Here is an 18876-nt window from a genome sequence, read left to right on the forward strand (position 1 = left end):
CTCTCCATTGCAGATCTGGCAATGACGATTACTGGCCGCTTACGCTGCCCACGTTTGTAGCTCGCCCGGGCATCCCAATTACCGTCTGCTGTTCCCTAACTCGGACGTCCATCTGCCAGAGTGGCGGCCCTGATCAGGGTGTACGATTTCAGTTCGTGTCTGGGCTCTTCTCTCTGGGCTTGAGTTTTTTCGTCTCCCTTGTGTTTTCCAGGCCCATATACATCCACGCCCGTGGTGTGTGCCCCGCTCATACCTTCGGCTCGATGTGGCACAGGGCCTGAAGGACTCCGTCCTTCCCGAGTCCCTCCGCCGCCGCTTTCTTTCAATCTTTACCGCGTTTTTCGTTGTCTATACTGACAGTTCACTGGTTGCTGGTTGTGCTGGTTATGCTCTTACTCTAGGGGATCATTATGAACAACACTCATTGCCGGCTGGCTGCAGTGTTTTCACAGCTGAGCTGGTTGCCATCTCTCGCGCCCTAGAGTATATCCGCTCCTGCTCAGGTGAGTCCTTCGTTATCTGTAGTGACTCCCAGAGCGGTTTATGAGCTATCAACCAGTGTTTCCCTCACTCTCGTCTGGTGATGGCTATCCAGGAGTCCCTCCATACTCTTGCCCGTTGTGGCCGCTCTGTGGTCTTTATGTGGATCCTGGGCCATGTCGGCATCCCGGGAAATGAACGTGTTGACACGCTGGCCAAACAGGCTGTTGGTGCAGCAGCCTTGGAGATTGGCCTTTCGGAGAGTGACCTCAGGTCAGTTTTGCAGCAGAAGGTACTTTGCACCTGGGGTGAAGAATGGCGCACCCTGCCGTCACCCAACAAACTTCGGGCCGTCAAGGAGACTACTGGTGTGTGGCGCTCCTCCTTAAGAGCCTCCCTCAAGGACTCAGTTGTTCTCTGTCGGCTCTGCATCGGCCACATCTGGATGACGCATGGTCATCTCTTGCGCCATGAGGACCCACCTCTCTGCCGCTGTGGATCAGTGTTGACAGTGGTCCACATCTGTTGGCCTGTCTGTTCTTAACTGCACTCAGGCAGATGTTTACGCTGCCTGATAATCTCCCTGCACTTTTATCGGATGACGCTGCAATGGCAGACCTAGTTTTTAGTTTTGTTCGTGCAGGGGGCTTTTATCACTCGATCTAAGGGTTAGTGTCCTTTTTTATTTTGAGTCTGGCCTTTGGCCTACGGTTTTAGATTGTGGTTTTTAGTGTGTTTCTTGGCGGTTGGTGTTTCGTTTTTTGTTTCTGTGGTTGGCCAACCACTATAAATCTCTATGTGCTTTAATTCCTTGTTTTCTGGTCTTTGTCTGTGTCTTTCTTGTTCTGTGTTGTCCCTTGTTTTTACGCCTTGTGAGTTTTTATGGTCGTGGAACAAGGGACCGTTGACCTTTGTAGTCTGGTCCCTTCGACCCCCACAAACCAACCAACCAACCAACCAAGAGTCTGTTACTTTGAACAGTTCAGTGATATGATTGTTCTTATCAGAACTGTCAGCAAACCAACACAGACAACGATAGTTCACTATGCATGCCGACGTCGCAAGATAGAGAAAGCATATGAGGATATTGAAAGGGTAATACAGTACATCAAGGGAGATGAAAATCTAATATTGATGGGGGACTGGAATGCAGTTGTAGGGGAAGGAGTAGAAGAAAAGGTTACAGGAGAATATGGGTTTAGGACGAGGAAAGAGAGAGAAGAAAGACTAATTGAGTTTTGTAATAAATTTCAGCTGGTGATAGTGAATACTCTGTTCATGAATCACAAGAGGAGGAGTTATACTTGGAAACAGCTGGTTGACACGGGAAGATTTCAGTTAGATTACATCATGTTCAGGCAGAGATTCCAAAATCAGACATTGGATTGTAAGACATACCCTGGAATACGCAAAGAAGTGGGATACGGAAGTACTAAGGAATGACGAGATATGCTTGAACTTCTGTAAGGCTTTAGAACTTCTGTAAGGCTGTAGATACAGCAGTAAGGAATAGCTCAGTAGGCAGTACTGTTGAAGAGGAATGGACATCTCTAAAAAGGGCAATCACAGAAGTTGGAAAGAAAAAAAGTAGGTACAAAAAAGGTAACTGCGAAGAAACTGTGGGTTAAAAAACACAACTTCAGTTGATTTATGAAAGAAGGAAGTACAAAAATGTTCAGGGAAATTCAGGAATACAGAAACAAAAGTCACTGAAGATTGAAATAATTAGGAAGTGCAGGCAAGCTATGATGAAATGGCTGCAAGAAAAATGTGAAGTAACCTAAAAAGAAATGATTGTCGGAAGGGCTGACTCAGCATATAGGAAAGTCAAAATAACCTTCAATGAAATTGAAAGTAAGAATGGTAACATAAAAAGTGCCATAGGAATTCCACTGTTCAATGCAGAGGAGAGAGCGGATAGTTTGAAAGAGTACGTTGAAGGCCTCAGATGTAACAGAAGAAGAAACGGGAGCTGATTTAGAAGAGATAGGGGATCTAATATTAGAATTAGGATTTAAAAGAGCTTTGGTGGACTTAAGATCAAACAAGACAGAAGGGATAGATAACATACCATCAGTATTTCTAAAAGCGTTGGGGGAAGTGGCAACAAAACGACTATTCACATTGGTGTGTAGAATGTATGAATCTGGCGACATGCCATCTGACTTCGGAAAAGTATCATCCACACTGTTCCAAAGACTGCAAGAGCCAACAAGTGCGGGAATTATCGCACAATCAGCTTATCAGCTCATGCATCAAAGTTGCTGCTAAGAATAATATACAGGAGAATGTATAATGAAATTGAGGATGTGTTAGATGACAATCAGTTTGGCTTTAGGAAAGGTAGAGGCACCAGAGAGGCAATTCTGACATTGCGGTTGATAATAGAAGCATGACTAAAGAAACATCAAGAGACATTCACAAGATTTGTCGACCTGGAAAAAGCGTTCGACAGTGTAAAATGGTGCAAGGTGTTCAAAATTCTGAGAAAAATAGGGGTAAGCTCTAGGGAGAGATGGCTGATATACAATAGGTACAAGAGCCAAGAGGAAATGATAAAGAGTGGACAATGAGGAATAAAGTGCTCGGGTTAAAAAGGGTGTAAGACAGGGATGTTATCTTTTGTTCCTACTGCTCAATCTTTACATCGAATAATCAGTGATGGAAATGAAAGAAAGTTGCAGGAGTGGAATTAAAATTAAAGGTGAAACGGTGTCAGTGATACGATTCGCTGGTGACATTGCTGTCCTGAGTGAAAGTGAAGAAGAATTACATGATCTGCTGAATGGGATGAAGAGTTTGACAAGTGGATTGAGAGTAATTTCGTAGACTTTCCTGGCGTAATAACTGCTGATATTCTTCACGGGTTTGCAGGCGGATCATGTCATCGTCCAGACACAATATTTCGGCAGACCAGCTGGCTGCCATCTTCAGGAGAGTTAATGCTCATGCACTGCCTCACCGGAAACTGAATTCCAGCCACAATGACGGAAGTCTTTATACACCATGGACAGAGCACCGCGCGTGCGCAAGATGATGGGCAGCACCTCCTGGCGGCAAGTAGACATGCAGCGCGCCGGTGGGAGAAGACAGCAGAAATGATAAATCGCAACAGCACTAATTGGAAGAATCCGGTCATCAAAAAGAAGACTGTTGTTGTTTAATGTCAGACAAAATCAGATTCCATATCTTACTTAGAGGAAAACCTTTATCCCTGTTAATAATATTACTTGATAATCTAATTTCAATGGATTCTTTAAGAACACATTCCCAATAGCGAGAAGCAGGAGCGATCAATTGTGTCTTGTCATACATCATCCTGTGTCCTTCGTTAAGGCAGTGTTCCGCCACTGCCGACTTCTCAGGCTGGAACAACCGAGTGTGCCGATGATGATCCACACACCGGTCCTGAATAGTTCGAATAGTTTGACCAATATACTTCTTTCCACAGTGGCACAGAATTTCATAAACCCCGGGCTTCCTCAAGCTCAAATCATCTTTTAACTGAGTGAAGAAGGGCTCTAGTCTCTGCCACTGGTGTAAAAACATTTTTAATATTGTATTTTCTTAAAATTCTTGAAATTTTAGATGATATACTTCCCGTGAAGGGTAAATAAGCAACAGCTTCAAAAGTATCATCTATTGGCTTGTGTGACGGACCAAACTGAAGAGCATGGCATATTTGTTGTTCCGTATATCCATTCTGTTTAAAAATAGTCTTCAAATGGTCAAGTTCTTCTTTCAAATGTTCCTCATCAGAAATGGCACAAGCTCTTTTCACCAGAGTCCGCAAAACTCCACTACGTTGATGTGGTGGATGACAGCTGGTCGCATGAAGATAGCGGTCAGTATGAGTAGGTTTCCGATAAACACAGTGTCCAAAAGTCCTATCGTACTTTCTTTGAATTAAAACATCAAGAAATGGAAGTTTACCATCACTTTCAATTTCCATAGTAAATTGAATACTTGGATGTAGACAATTAAAATAATCTAAAAAGTGATTCAAAGCATCAATTCCATGTGGCCAAAACATAAAAATGTCATCAACGTATCTCAAAAAACACTTTGGTTTAGGAAACGAAGTTTTGAGTGCCATGTCCTCAAAGTCTTCCATAGAAAGGTTGGCGACTATGGGGGAGAGTGGACTTCCCATAGCCACTCTGCCAGTTTGCTCAAAATATACATCATTAAAAAGAAAATATGTTGAAGTCAAGACATGATGACATAATTTGTTGGTTTCTTCTTCTAATTTCTCACTGATTAGTGACAGTTACTCTTCAAGAGGAACTCGAGTAAAGAGAGAAAAGGCTTCTGTCGTTGTGGCTGGAATTCAGTTTCCGGCGAGGCAGTGCACGAGCATTAACTCACCTGAAGATGACGGCCAGCTGGTCTGCTGAAATATTGTGTCTGGACGATGACATGATCTGGCTGCAAACCCGTGAAGAATATCTGGATTGAGAGTAAATTGAAGACAGGAAAAAGTAACAAGTAGCAAAAATGAGAACAGTGAGAAACTTAACATCAGAATTGATGATCCTGAAGTAGATAAATTTGAGGAATTCTTCTACTTGGCAGCAAAATAACCAATGATGGATGGAGCAACGAGGACATCAAGAGCAGACTAGAACTGGCAAAAAGGACGTTCTTGACCAAGAGAAATCTACTAGTACCAAGCACAGACCATAATTTGAGAAAGAAATTTCTGAGAATGTTCCTTTGTAGCCCAGCATTGTTTGGCAGTGAAACACGGACTGTGAGAAAACCAGAATAGAAGAGAATCGAAGTATTTGACATGTGGTTTTACAGACTAATGTTGAGAATTAGGTGGACTGATAAGGTGAGGAATGAGAAGGGGCTGTGCAGAATCGGAGAGGAAAGGAATATGTGGAAAACACTGACTAGGGGTTGGGACAGGACGATAGGACATATGTTAAGGCATCAGGGAATGACTTCCATGGTACTAGAGGGAGCTGTAGAGAAAGACGGAGATTGGAATACATCCAGCAAATAATTGAAGATATGGGTTGCAAGTGCTACTCTGAGATGAAGAGGTTGGCACAGGAGAGGAATTCGTGATGGGACGCTTCAAACCTGTTAGAAGATTTATGACTTTGTGTGTGCATCCAGTTCTTTCTGGACAATTTCACAGGGCCTGTAATTTCCACTCTGTTTGCATGTTGGAAATCACTTTTCCAATTGAATACTTTTCTGTTGTTCTGGACCATCATAGGCTGCTTTTTTCCCTCCAGATCGAAGGTCACTATTTCCCCATGTGAAACAGCAACAGTTGCATTTTACACATTCTTTAATCTCATTCATACATTATATCTTCTTGTGGCTGCAATTTTGTATCCATATTTCCATGCTTTGGTGTGAACCCTTGCTTTAAGGTATACATCAGAATATTTATCTATGACTGTATTCTGCTTTTACAATGTTAAATACAATTTTCATATTTCCCTCATTATTTCCTTTAAATACCAATTAAAAATCGACTCTTTCTTGTTACATGCCAGTATTTATATCCTTATAACCATTCTAATCGTCAAATAAAATTATCATGTGATTTTGTATGGAAAGATTGGTAAATCACCCACGGTTGGAGAGTTAATACCTTCATCCAAGTGTGACAATCTGTCAAATGGTTTCTTGAAACCTGGTCTGTTAATTCAATTAGTGTTCTAGTAGTCCAGCAATGCCCAATTTTTTGGTTAACACATCTGGACTGCCTTGATCTTACCTTTTAGAAATTCATCTTAGTGAGCTAACTGGTCATCTAACAGATCTGACTTCTGCACATTACCCACCTCAACTCTGGGTCCGTCACACACCGCCACCACCATACCTTTTTGCCCTCGAAGACAAAACTGAAAGAATTTTTGTGGTATAAACTTTTTTCTTCAAAAAATGAAAAAACATAGTATCATTTGAATATAATATCAATGTGTCGCAGTTGGATTCTGTAAACTCATATGAATACGTGGATGTAACAGTTAGTAGGGACATGAAATGGAACAATCACATACAGTCAGTCATGGGTAAAGGAGTTAGCAGATTTTCGTTGTTGGCAGAACACAGGGACATGCATTCAGTCTACAAAGGAGGTAGCTTACAAATCACTCATGCAACCCGTTCTAGAATATTATTTGAGTGTGTGGGACGCATACCAGATAGGACTAGCTGGATGTATTGAACATACACAGAGAAGGCAACATGAATGGTCACAAGTTTGTTTGACCCATGGGAACGTGTTACAGAGGTGATGAAAGAATAGAACTGGCAGACTCATGAAGATACTGCAAAAAACTCTACTAACAAAGTCTGGTAACATAGTTTCAAGAACTAGCTTTAAATGATGACACTAGGTGTAAACTACAACCCCCTACTTACCGCTACCATAGGAATTGTAAGGACAAGATTAGATTAATTACAGCATGCACAGAGGCATTTAAACAATCATTCTTCCTGCACTGCATTTATGAACGGAATGGGAAAAAGTGCTGGTAACTGGTAGAGTGGGACATATCCTTTGCCATGTACTTCATAGTGGTTCATGAAATACAGATGTAGATGTATAAACAAAGCTGTATAAAAGTGAGTTGTAGGCATATTTCTTCAAATAAATCAATCCCCAGCCACAGTGTTCAACCACCATTGACATGCAAAAATTAATGACTCACTGTACAGGTGGGCAAATAAACCAGACTGAGACTATTAATAAGCTTTCAGATGGGTCCTTCAAACCAGAGCAAAAAGTGTATTTTGTTAGCTCTGGAGAAGAATTCATCCATAAACTTAGCTAAGTTTTCAGTCTTGTTTATGTGCTTGTTGACACCTCAGCAATATTTTGAGTTGTTACCTTTACTCTTTCCGTTATTTAACTAACAAATGAAAAATATATAGAGAAGATCTACACAGTATCATGTTTGTTTCATCAACAATCTCCACCAAGAGACACATCTAAAACCATGTTGTGCATTGCAGAGAGCCTTGTTCACAAAATTCCAAAAACTCAGAATGAATAAAGAAAATCTTAATGAACATCATGTGTAATGACCATGACACTAAACTGAAAGATATTCGAGCTCATTCATAGAGGTACTGACAAAATGTCCTCCCACGCACAAACTGTGAAAGGAATTGGAAGAAGGAAAATAAAGGCTGGTACACTATGTACCTACTCCCTAATGTGTATGGTGGCTCACAGAATACAGATGTACTTGTAATGCATTGAAAAATATAGGGAATGATTGTGTCCAAGAGAGGATGTCAGATGGTAGATGAAGAGGATTTATTTATCCTTCCTCTGACATGGTGATGTGCCTTTTTGCTGCTCTCAGCATTTGATTAATCTGTTCCTGTTCTGTAATTCTTCATCTTGTGTTCTCTGGGGCACATTGTTCCTCCACTTCTTACCTATTGTGCTGGTGCAGTGTTTATGGCACTGGCCTCACTTTTGGGAGGACAGTGATTCAAAACTTGTCAAGCCATCCAGATTTAGTTTTTCTGGGGTTACCGTCAGTTGATTAAGAGGAATGCCAAGATGATTGCTTTGGAAAAATACTTGGGGAAATTTTTCACCATCTTTGTCATATTGAAGCTTGTGCACAGTATCTATCAAATTTGTGTTAAACGTCATCGAACCCTAAATTACATGTATTGTCCTCCCTCCTTGCAGTAGTGTGTGATCTTCTCTAGGAAACTTTTTATTAAGTGGGATAGCAAGATTTTGCAAGGCGAGTAATACATTACTGGAATTTGCCCCAATGACAAAGTGGGCGTCAAACTACCAAATGAATCTTTGATCATTTTTGGAACTATTTCCCGATGACTTACTGCTTCTTTCATCTCTGACAATGTCATGTTGAAGTGAAAAATGTTGTAATATTATGACTCAGAGCTTATGTTAACCTGTAGATTCCCCTATAACTGGCCAGGCAAGGAGTTGAAAAGTGGAACAAGGCAAGGGGTTCTCATTGGCAGTAAAACCATGTCCATGGCATTCAGACCAACCTTTCAGTTGAAGTCAACCTTTACGATTTAAAGCAATATTGGATTTTACAAGTTAGGCAATACAGTGCTTGCAGTGCCTGAAAAAGTTTTAAAATAATTTTTGTTAGAGGAATAGACATGCATAAAGTGTTGATTTTTCCTGTGATTCACAGTTTCTCTTTGGACATTATGAATATCCAGAAAATTCATTTTTAAGGCTAGGAACTTACTTTCACAAAACACATTCTCATTTCACCACAGTCAGGATATACAATAAAAGAAACAGGCTCCTAGAGGAGGTTACCCACCAAATTTTTATCTTTCTAGATGCATCCTTAATTGCTGGAGATGGACAGCAACAGTTGGAGCTCAATTTACATAGTGTGGGAAACTGTAATACGATAAATGAACAGCCTACCCGTGACTCAAATAACTTCAGAGCTTTTGTTCATGATGGTATTGGAATTTCCAGGCTGTCATGAATGGTTATGCATCATCTTTTCCTTCGGTCTCTCTTTGACTTCACGTTTACATTCACAAAGATCTCACTTGCATTACATCTGTGTTTGTCTCTGGGATGTGGCTTTCAGGAAGATACATGTGGCATGCTCGCATATGGCTGTTATTCTGATGCTGACAACACCCATGGACAAATGTCATTCCATTTTAATTTATTTTGTCAGTTCGGATTATGTGGATGTACATCTTAAGAAGATACACATGCGTGGGAAGTTGGCACATTACTTTATTTTTATTCCTGTTTTGTGTGTTTAATATTGTTTGTTTTTTGAGGTTCTTGTACAGGAATTCTGATGGTGAAAGCTTGACTTTCAAAACACGTAAATTCCAGTGTTTTTTACGTGTAAATAGGTGTTTGAGCCAACATTTTAACATTGATTGTATTCGTGAAGACTGGATTCAGTTTACCTTCAGACCACTGTGATATAAGATTTTAGTCAATACAAAGAGTTTATTATCCCTAATGAATTAATAAATGTACTAAAATGAGTTCCATATTATTTCAGGAAGTACGGTCGTGGAAAGAAGCTGGCAGTATTTGTCGTAAACCAAGTAGCCTTGGCCCAGCAACAGACAGATTATGTTTCTCGTCACACAGAAATGAATGTGGGCTGTTACATAGGTATAATGAATGTGGATTTTTGGGATAAAGCTAAGTGGAATGAAGAATTCCAGAAGAATCAGGTTTGTATTTTTTTTAATAATAATAATAATAATAATAATAATAATACATTCGAGAATGAATTGTTGGTCTGCAGTGGAGTGTGAGCTGATTTGAAGTTTACTGGGACTGGGACTGGGACTGGGACTCAGACACTGGACCTTTGCCTTTTGTGGGCAAGGGCTCTACTGATTGGGCTATTCAAGCAAAACTTATGACCCACCCTCACAGCTTTACTTTCGTCATTACCTCATCTCGTAACTGCTAAACTGCTGCTGAATGAAAATTCAGTCTGGAAACAATCCCCCAGGCTGTTGCTAAACCATATCTCTACAGTATCCGTTCTTTGCAGAGTGGCTCATGCTGTCAGATATGCAGGAGAACTTTTGTGAAGTTCGGAAGATAGGAGTGAGTTTCTGGCAGAAATAAAGCTATGAGGGCTGGTCGTTAGTCATGCTTTGGTGGCTTTGTTAGTAGAGCACTTTCTTCAAAAGGTGAAGGTCCCAGACTCTAGTCCTGGTTATGCACACTGTTTTAATATATGGACAAGCAAACAAATAAAATGAGAATTTGTATTTGATTTTTATGAGTGTCTATACATTATCTGTTGTTAATCTGCAGGTGGGTGGTTGGTTCCTAAAGTTTTTGTATGAAAATTATATTTATTAAATAAAGGGTGATTATAATTAAAGTTGCAGTTTCAAAACACTATTAGAAAAAAGAACCACTGCTCTGAATTATATCAAATTTGAGTAGAATATTATTGAAAAAGGGGGGGGATATTATTGAAATTGAAATATATTGAACAAAAATTTTACCACTAGATTGCACTGTAAGCGGCAGACTGTGTAAAATAGGTTGTAGGGTACATGGCTGTTTCTCAGTTTGTGTCTGAGATGATCGGCTTGACTGTCTCAATGCAGGATTGTGCACTGCTGGTAGAACTTTTTTACAAGAATGGTGATCGTGTGCTGGTAGCTCTGTAGAAGTTCCGCATACTCAAGGGTATGAAAAAGGGCATTGGTCTGATGTCTGCCAAGAATCTGGAAAAAAATGATTACGAAATTCGTAAAAGAGAGATTTTTTTGAAGTGCAGTGTCGCAGGGGGATGAAAAAAATTGACCTGATGTCAGTAGAAGGTGTGACCACAGCATTGCAGGAGGAGTCGAATGGTGGGGTGCAAACATGCAGTGCACAGGGATTTGCTTGTGCCTTGGACATGCCTGTGAGTGTAATGCAGAAAATTCTAAAAACATCCTGCATTGCAATCCGTACATAGTTACTCATGTTCAGGCATTGCGTCATGCTGACCTGCCAGTAATACAAATGTTTGCTCTAGAATTTTTTCTCACATGGAAGTGGACAGTGAATGGTCATGGAATATTCTGTGGACATACAAAGCTGATTTTCACATCCAAGGACATGCCAATACACAGAATTACAGAACATAGGCAATGGAAAATCTACTCACACATCAGTTGGTATCGGCACCATGTCATTCTACAAAGGTAACTCTGTAGTGCGGGTTGACAGCACCATTTATTTTTAGTGCTGTATTTCTTCGAGGATGGCACTGCCAATCCTGTTACTTGTACTGTCAATGGTAAATGCTATGAGTCTTTTCACACAATCATTCCAACCTTTCAGTGGCCTATATGTCTGGGTAGGATAATTTTTATGCAAGATGGTGCTCTTATGCTCTTTGCACAGACAGTGAAGCAGCTGCTGAAGAGAAATTTTGGAAATGATAGAATTATCAACTGTCATTTCCCTACAGCTTAGCTGTCCAAGTCACCTGACATTAATTCATGTGACTTCTGGTTGTTGAGTTATCTGAAAGATGCTGTGTTCAGTGCTCAAATTACAAATATTATCAACTGAAGGCACTCATTGCACAACACATTCTGAAAGAGACACTCGAGACACTCTGATCTGTTATGGAACATTCTATTTCTTGATTTCAACTTGCGGCAGAAGACAGTGAACAGCATACTGAACGTGTCTTGCACCAGTTTCACGACAATTAAAAATTGATGTCATTGTTGTTTTTTGTGCTGGTTTTGCCCTCAGGACAATTAAAAACCAATTTTTCCCATCTGATGTACGACATTGTTGTCGTGGTGGATGGGCTTACCTAACTAACATTGCCAGTTGTGTTAGGTGCCAAATTTGTACAGTCATGCACATTGTGCAGTATATATAAAAACAAAGATGCTGTAACTTACCAAACGAAAGCCTTGGTTTGTTGATAGAGACAATAAAAAACACACAAATACACGCACAAATTTCAAGCTTTCGCAACCCAAGGTTGCTTCATCAGGAAAGAGGGAAGGAGAGGGAAAGATGAAAGGATGTGGGTTTTAAGGGAGAGGGTAAGGAATCATTCCAATCCTGGGAGCAGCAAGACTTACCTTAGGGGGGAAAAAAGGGCAGGTGTACACACACACACACACACACACACACACACACACACACACACACACACACATATCCATCCGCACATATACAGACACAGGCAGACATATGTGAAGGCAAAGAGCTTGGGCAGAGATGTCAGTCGAGGCGAAAGTACAGAGACAAAGATGTTTTGAATGACAGGTGAGGTACGAACGGCGGCAACTTGAAATTAGCAGAGGCTGATGCCTGGTGGGTAACGGGAAGAGAGAATATATTGAAGGGCAACTTCCCATCTCCAGAGTTCTGACAGGTTGGTGTCAGTGGGAAGTACCCAGATAACCCGGACGGTGTAACACCGTGCCAAGATGTGCTGGCTGTGCACCAAGGCATGTTTAGCCACAGGGTGATCCTCATTGCCAGCAAACACTGTCTGCCTGCGTCCGTTCATCTGAATGGACAGTTTGTTGCCCCGCACATCCAGGGCCTCGCTGCGATGGAGCACTTCCTTTCATGCCGATAACCTGCTACCCTACATAAAACCTCTTTCCTCATTACCTTAGCTAGCTTCATCCTAACCCACAACTTCTTCACTTTTGAAGGTCAGACATACCAACAATTAAAGGGAACAGCCATGGGTACCAGGATGGTCTCCTCGTACGCCAACCTATTTATGGGTCAGAGGAAGCCTTCTTGGTTACCCAAGCCTGTCATAAGTGGGGCACTTTTGGGGTTCTTCTGTGGGAGGTTATGGGTTTGAGGGGATGAGGAAGTGGCTCTAGCTATTTGTTTCTGTACCAGGTCGGGAGGTTTGTTGCGGGATGCGAAAGCTGTTTTCAGGTTATTGGTGTAATGGTTCAGGGATTCAGGACTGGAGCAGATTAATTTGCCACGAAGACCTAAGCTGTAGGGAAGCAACCGTTTGATATAGAATGGGTGGTAGCTGTGAAAATGGAGGTACTGTTGCTTGTTGGTGGGTTTGATGTGGACGGATGTGTGAAGCTGGCCATTGGACAGATGGAGGTCAACGTCAAGGAAAGTGGCATGGGATTTGGAGTAGGATCTGGTGAATCTGATGGAACCAAAGGAGTTGAGGTTGGAGAGGAAATTCTGGAGTTCTTCACTGTGAGTCCAGATCATGAAGATGTCTTCAGTAAATCTGTACCAAACTTCAGGTTGGCAGGCCTGGGTAACCAAGAAGGCTTCCTCTAAGCGACCCATAAATAGGTTGGCGTACGAGGGGGGGGCATCCTGGTACACATGGTTGCTCCCTTTAGTTGTTGATATGTCTGGCCTTTAAAAGTGAAGAAGTTGTGGGTTAGGATGAAGCTAGCTAAGGTAATGAGGAAAGAGGTTTTAGGTAGGGTAGCAGGTGATCGGCATGACAGGAAGTGCTCCATTGCAGAGAGGCCCTGGACGTGCGGGGCAATAAAATGTCCATTCGCATGAATGGACACAGGCAGACAGTGTTTGTTGGTAATGAGGATCACCCTGTGGCTAAACATGCCTTGGTGCACGGCCAGCACATCTTGGCACAGTGTTACACCGTCCGGGTTATCTGGATACTTCCCACTGACACCAACCTATCAGAACTCTGGAGATGGGAAGTTGCCCTTCAATATATTCTCTCTTCCCGTTACCCACCAGGCCTCAGCCTCTGCTAATTTCAAGTTGCCGCCATTCGTACCTCACCTGTCATTCAACAACGTCTTTGTCTCTGTACTTTCGCCTCGACTGACATCTCTGCCCAAGCTCTTCGCCTTCACATATGTCTGCCTATGTCTGTATATGTGTGGATGGCTATGTGTGTGTGTGTGTGCGTGCGTGAGTGTATACCTGTCCTTCCCCCCCCCCCCCCCCCCCCCCCCCCAAGGTAAGTCTTGCCGCTCCCGGGATTGGAATGACTCCTTACCCTCTCCCTTAAAACCCACATCCTCTCATCTTTCCCTACTCCTTCCCTCTTTCCTGATGAAGCAACCTTGGGTTGCGAAAGCTTGAAATTTGTGTGTGTGTGTGTGTGTTTTATTGTCTCTATCAACAAACCAACACTTTCGTTTGGTAAGTTAACAGCATCTTTGTTTTTATTTATATTTTTCCCACGTGGAATGTTTCCCTCTATTATATTCATAACATTGTGCAGTATGTTTGATTTAAAGTGCAGCTCACATCTTATGCATCGTATTGCATGCTTGTCATTTTTAGCTGAACCCATTTACATTAGGACACTTACAGGGCTATCTAGTGGGAAAATATTTGTCAACCCTCTCTCCCCTTTGTAATCTTTCCACCTTTTTGATAATATTCTGTTCAAAATTGATTTCATTCTGAACAATTGTTCTTCTTTTACAATGTTTTGAAACTGGAACTTTAGTTAAAATCACCCTGTGTAGTAGAACTATGCTATTACTTAAAAAATTGAACTGTAGATCCAGCCATAATCAGAACTAAGTGGTTGTGAGATTATTTACAATGACATTCCAACCAAAAGCAGTTTGTGTTGTCACCTCCAAGTACAAGCATTGAAAATGATCATGGAAAAGTCTTAACACATGTTTGTGTTGACATGCTCTTAATGTCATTTAAAGTTATTGTTGATTAGAAGGAGAAATAAGTGACAGTGCTGGTGGAATTTAAAATGTGAAATTTGATTACAACGATTGTGTGCAAATTATAGTAGGAGGGACATGATGATAAGTGAAGGGGAATTGAAGTATGAATTGAAATGAGTAAGCTGAGGAAAATTGTTTAGTCCATGGAATATGGTGTTGAAAGGTCCCAGAATAAACAGTTAATTCATGATTTGTGTGACTGAGATTACACAATTTCAAAACTTTCCATTAAAATAATAATAATAATAATAATAATAATAATAATAATGTTCTGCCAGTCGTAAAAGGCGACGAAAAGAACAAACCACTAATAGGGCTAACCCCCCCCCCCCCTTTTAGTGTGGTTAGTTGGTTCAGGACAGAACTAAAGAAGCCTCGGACAAGCGCCGTCATGGTCGGGGACGACGCTTGAACCCTATGCCCGCCCACAATGGTAACGACACTGATAGCCAACTGGAAAATGATTTAAATCCAAATAGAGGTGTTTTGCAGGATATGCTTCCTGCAACCACCCTAGAAGGAAAACAAAGACAGAGGATGAGATGGTCAGATGAAGTTAATCGACACCTCATGTTCTGTTATTACCAAGCAACAAACCTAGGAACCAACACAACTGGATACAGATCACAAGTATACACAACATTTATTACCAGATACCCAGAATTAAAATTTTTAACAGAACAACGAATAGCTGATCAGATCCGTGTAATAATCAAAAATAACAGGATACCCCAGTCAGAATTAGAAATCATCAAACAACAAGTACAACAAATACTGGAACAAAATAATGTGCAATCAGAAGAAGAAGAAAATACAGTAATGGACTCAAACATCCCAGAGCAAACAAACAAAGAACAACACACATCTATTAAACAATCAGAAGAAAACGAAATCTTAAGACAGCCACCAGAACAAGCACAAATAGAACACGAAGTGACACACATGTTAGATATAGAAGAAAAATTTCAGCTGACATATATAGAATACAAAGACACAAATACAAACATTAGACCATTCTTGCAAAGACCGCCAAATAACCCACAAGTCGAAACAACAATAAAAACTATCAACACAATCATACACAACAGAATAAATGAAAACACAACTATGGAAGAGTTACAACTACTGGTTTATATAGGAGCACTCACTACACTAAATATACACTCTAGGCAGAGATCAGAACCAACCAACACACAGAAGAAACCCACAAAACCAGTATGGCAACACAGGATACAGATCAGAATAGAAAAACTGAGAAAAGACATCGGACAGCTAACACAATTTATAAGAAATGAAACATCAAAGAAAAAACGAAAAAGGTTAGGTAAAATCTCACAACAAGAAGCGATAGAGCAATTAGATGAAAAGAAGCAGAAATTACAAGCATTGGCCAAGTGACTTAGAAGATACAAAAAAAGTGAAAATAGGAGGAAACATAACCAAACATTCAACACAAACCAAAAGAAAGTTTACCAGACAATAGATAACACACACATCAAAATAGGCAATCCACCAAGCATAACAGACGTGGAACACTTCTGGAGCAACATATGGTCAAACCCGGTACAACATAACAGACATGCACGGTGGATACAAGCAGAAACATACACATACGAGGTGATACCACAAATGCCTGAAGTGATAATTTTGCAACATGAAGTCACCCGAGCAATTAATTCTACGCACAATTGGAAAGCCCCTGGAAAAGATAAAATGGCAAATTTCTGGCTAAAGAAGTTCACCTCAACACATTCACATCTAACTAAATTATTTAACAGTTACATTGCAGACCCATACACAGTCCCTGATACATTTACACAAGGAATAACTTATCTGAAACCTAAAGATCAAGCAGACACAGCAAACCCAGCAAAATATCGCCCCATAACATGCCTACCAACAATATACAAAATATTAACTTCAGTCATTACACAGAAATTAATGACACATACAACACAGAACAAAATTATAAATGAAGAACGAAAAGGCTGCTGCAAAGGAGCACGAGGATGTAAAGAGCAACTGATAATAGATGCAGAGGTGACACATCAAGCTAAAACTAAACAAAGGTCGCTACACTATGCATACATTGATTACCAAAAAGCTTTTGATAGCGTACCCCACTCATGGTTACTACGAATATTGGAAATATACAAAGTAGATCCTAAATTGATACAGGTCCTAAACATAGTAATGCAAAATTGGAAAACCACACTTAATATCCAAACAAATTCAAATAATATCACATCACAGCCAATACAGATTAAGTGTGGAATATACCAAGGAGACTCATTAAGTCCTTTCTGGTTCTGCCTTGCTGTGAACCCATTATTCAACATGCTAAATAATACAAATTATGGATATAATATTACTGGAACATACCAACACAAAATCAAACGTTTTCTATACATGGACGATCTAAAACTACTGGCAGCAACAAATCAACAACTCAACCAATTGCTAAAGATAACAGAAGTATTCAGTAATGATATAAATATGGCTTTTGGAACAGACAAATGTAAGAAAAATAGCATAGTCAAGGGAAAACACACTAAACAAGAAGATTACATATAGGTAACCACAGCGACTGCACAGAAGCGATGGAAAAAACAGATGCCTATAAATATCTAGGATACAGACAAAAAATAGGAATAGATAATACAAATATTAAAGAAGAACTAAAAGAAAAATATAGACAAAGACTAACAAAAATACTGAAAACAGAATTGACAGCAAGAAACAAGACAAAAGCTATAAATACTTATGCTATACCAATATTGACCTACTCATTTGGAGTAGTGAAATGGAGTAACACAGACCTAGAAGCACTCAGTACACTTACACGATCACAGTGCCACAAATATAGAATACATCACATACATTCAGCAACAGAAAGATTCACATTAAGCAGAAAGGAAAAGGAGGAAGGGGATTTATCGACATAAAAAACCTACATTATGGACAGGTAGACAATTTAAGAAAATTCTTTATAGAACGAGCAGAAACTAGCAAAATACACAAAGCAATCACTCATATAAGTACATCAATTACACCACTGCAATTTCATAACCACTTCTACAACCCTTTAGATCACATAACATCAACAGATACAAAGAAAGTAAATTGGAAAAAGAAAACACTACATGGCAAGCACCCGTATCATCTAACACAGCCACACATCAATCAAGATGCATCCAGCACATGGCTAAGAAAAGGCAATATATACAGTGAGATGGAAGGATTCATGATTGCAATACAGGATCAAACAATAAACACCAGATATTACAGCAAGCATATTATTAAAGATCCCAGTGCCACAACAGATAAATGCAGACTTTGCAAGCAACAAATAGAAACAGTATATCACATCACAAGTGGATGTACAATACCAGCAAATACAGAATACACCAGAAGACATGACAATGTAGCAAAAATAATACATCAACATCTTGCCGTACAACATAAACTAATAAAACAACATGTTCCCACATACAAGTATGCACCACAAAATGTTCTGGAGAATGATGAATACAAATTATACTGGAACAGAACCATTATAACAGATAAAACAACACCACATAACAAACCTGACATCATACTCACCAATAAAAAGAAGAAATTAACACAGCTAATCGAAATATCCATACCCAATACAACAAATATACAGAAGAAAACAGGAGAAAAAATTGAAAAATACATCCAACTGGCTGAGGAAGTCAGACATGTGGCATCAGGATGAAGTTGACCTTACACCAATTATACTATCAACTACAGGAGTCATACCACACAATATCCACCAGTACATCAATGCAATACAGCTACATCCAAATGTATATATACAACTGCAGAAATCTGTAATTATTGATAAATGTTCAATTACCCGAAAGTTCCTAAATGCAATGTAACATATACCGTACAGTTAAAAGGAAGTCACACTTGATCAAGGTCCACATCACTTTCCATTTTTAACCAGACATAATGTCTGAGAAAGAAAAGAAATAATAGTAATAATAAAAACAAAGCATCAGAATGATACCAACCAGTGGTTTTTACTGGATGAAACTTGGGTTTGTTCACAGTATACTATGAATTTATGTTGTCAGACTGCACAATGGGTATTGTTAAACAAAAATGTCTAGTCAATGTTTGATTGTGCATTAGCATCCTGCAGTATGTGATGTGCTCCGCTTGTATGAATATTGGAGAATAGTCACTGGTGTT

General features: G+C 40.1%; 1 protein-coding gene across 7 annotated transcripts in view; it reads left to right on the forward strand.

Moving 5' to 3' along the window:
* The window catches only part of LOC126260799 (endoribonuclease Dicer-like), a 450082-nt gene that overhangs the window by 72326 nt on the left and 358880 nt on the right, over window positions 1-18876 (forward strand). For all 7 annotated transcript variants that reach the window (XM_049958149.1, XM_049958148.1, XM_049958147.1 and 4 more), the window contains exon 3: window positions 9498-9675. In XM_049958149.1, coding sequence (XP_049814106.1) covers window positions 9498-9675 — 178 coding nt within the window. The remainder of the gene's footprint in view (window positions 1-9497; window positions 9676-18876) is intronic.

This window comes from Schistocerca nitens, chromosome 5 (assembly GCF_023898315.1).
Source record: "Schistocerca nitens isolate TAMUIC-IGC-003100 chromosome 5, iqSchNite1.1, whole genome shotgun sequence".
NCBI classification, from domain to species: domain Eukaryota; kingdom Metazoa; phylum Arthropoda; class Insecta; order Orthoptera; family Acrididae; genus Schistocerca; species Schistocerca nitens.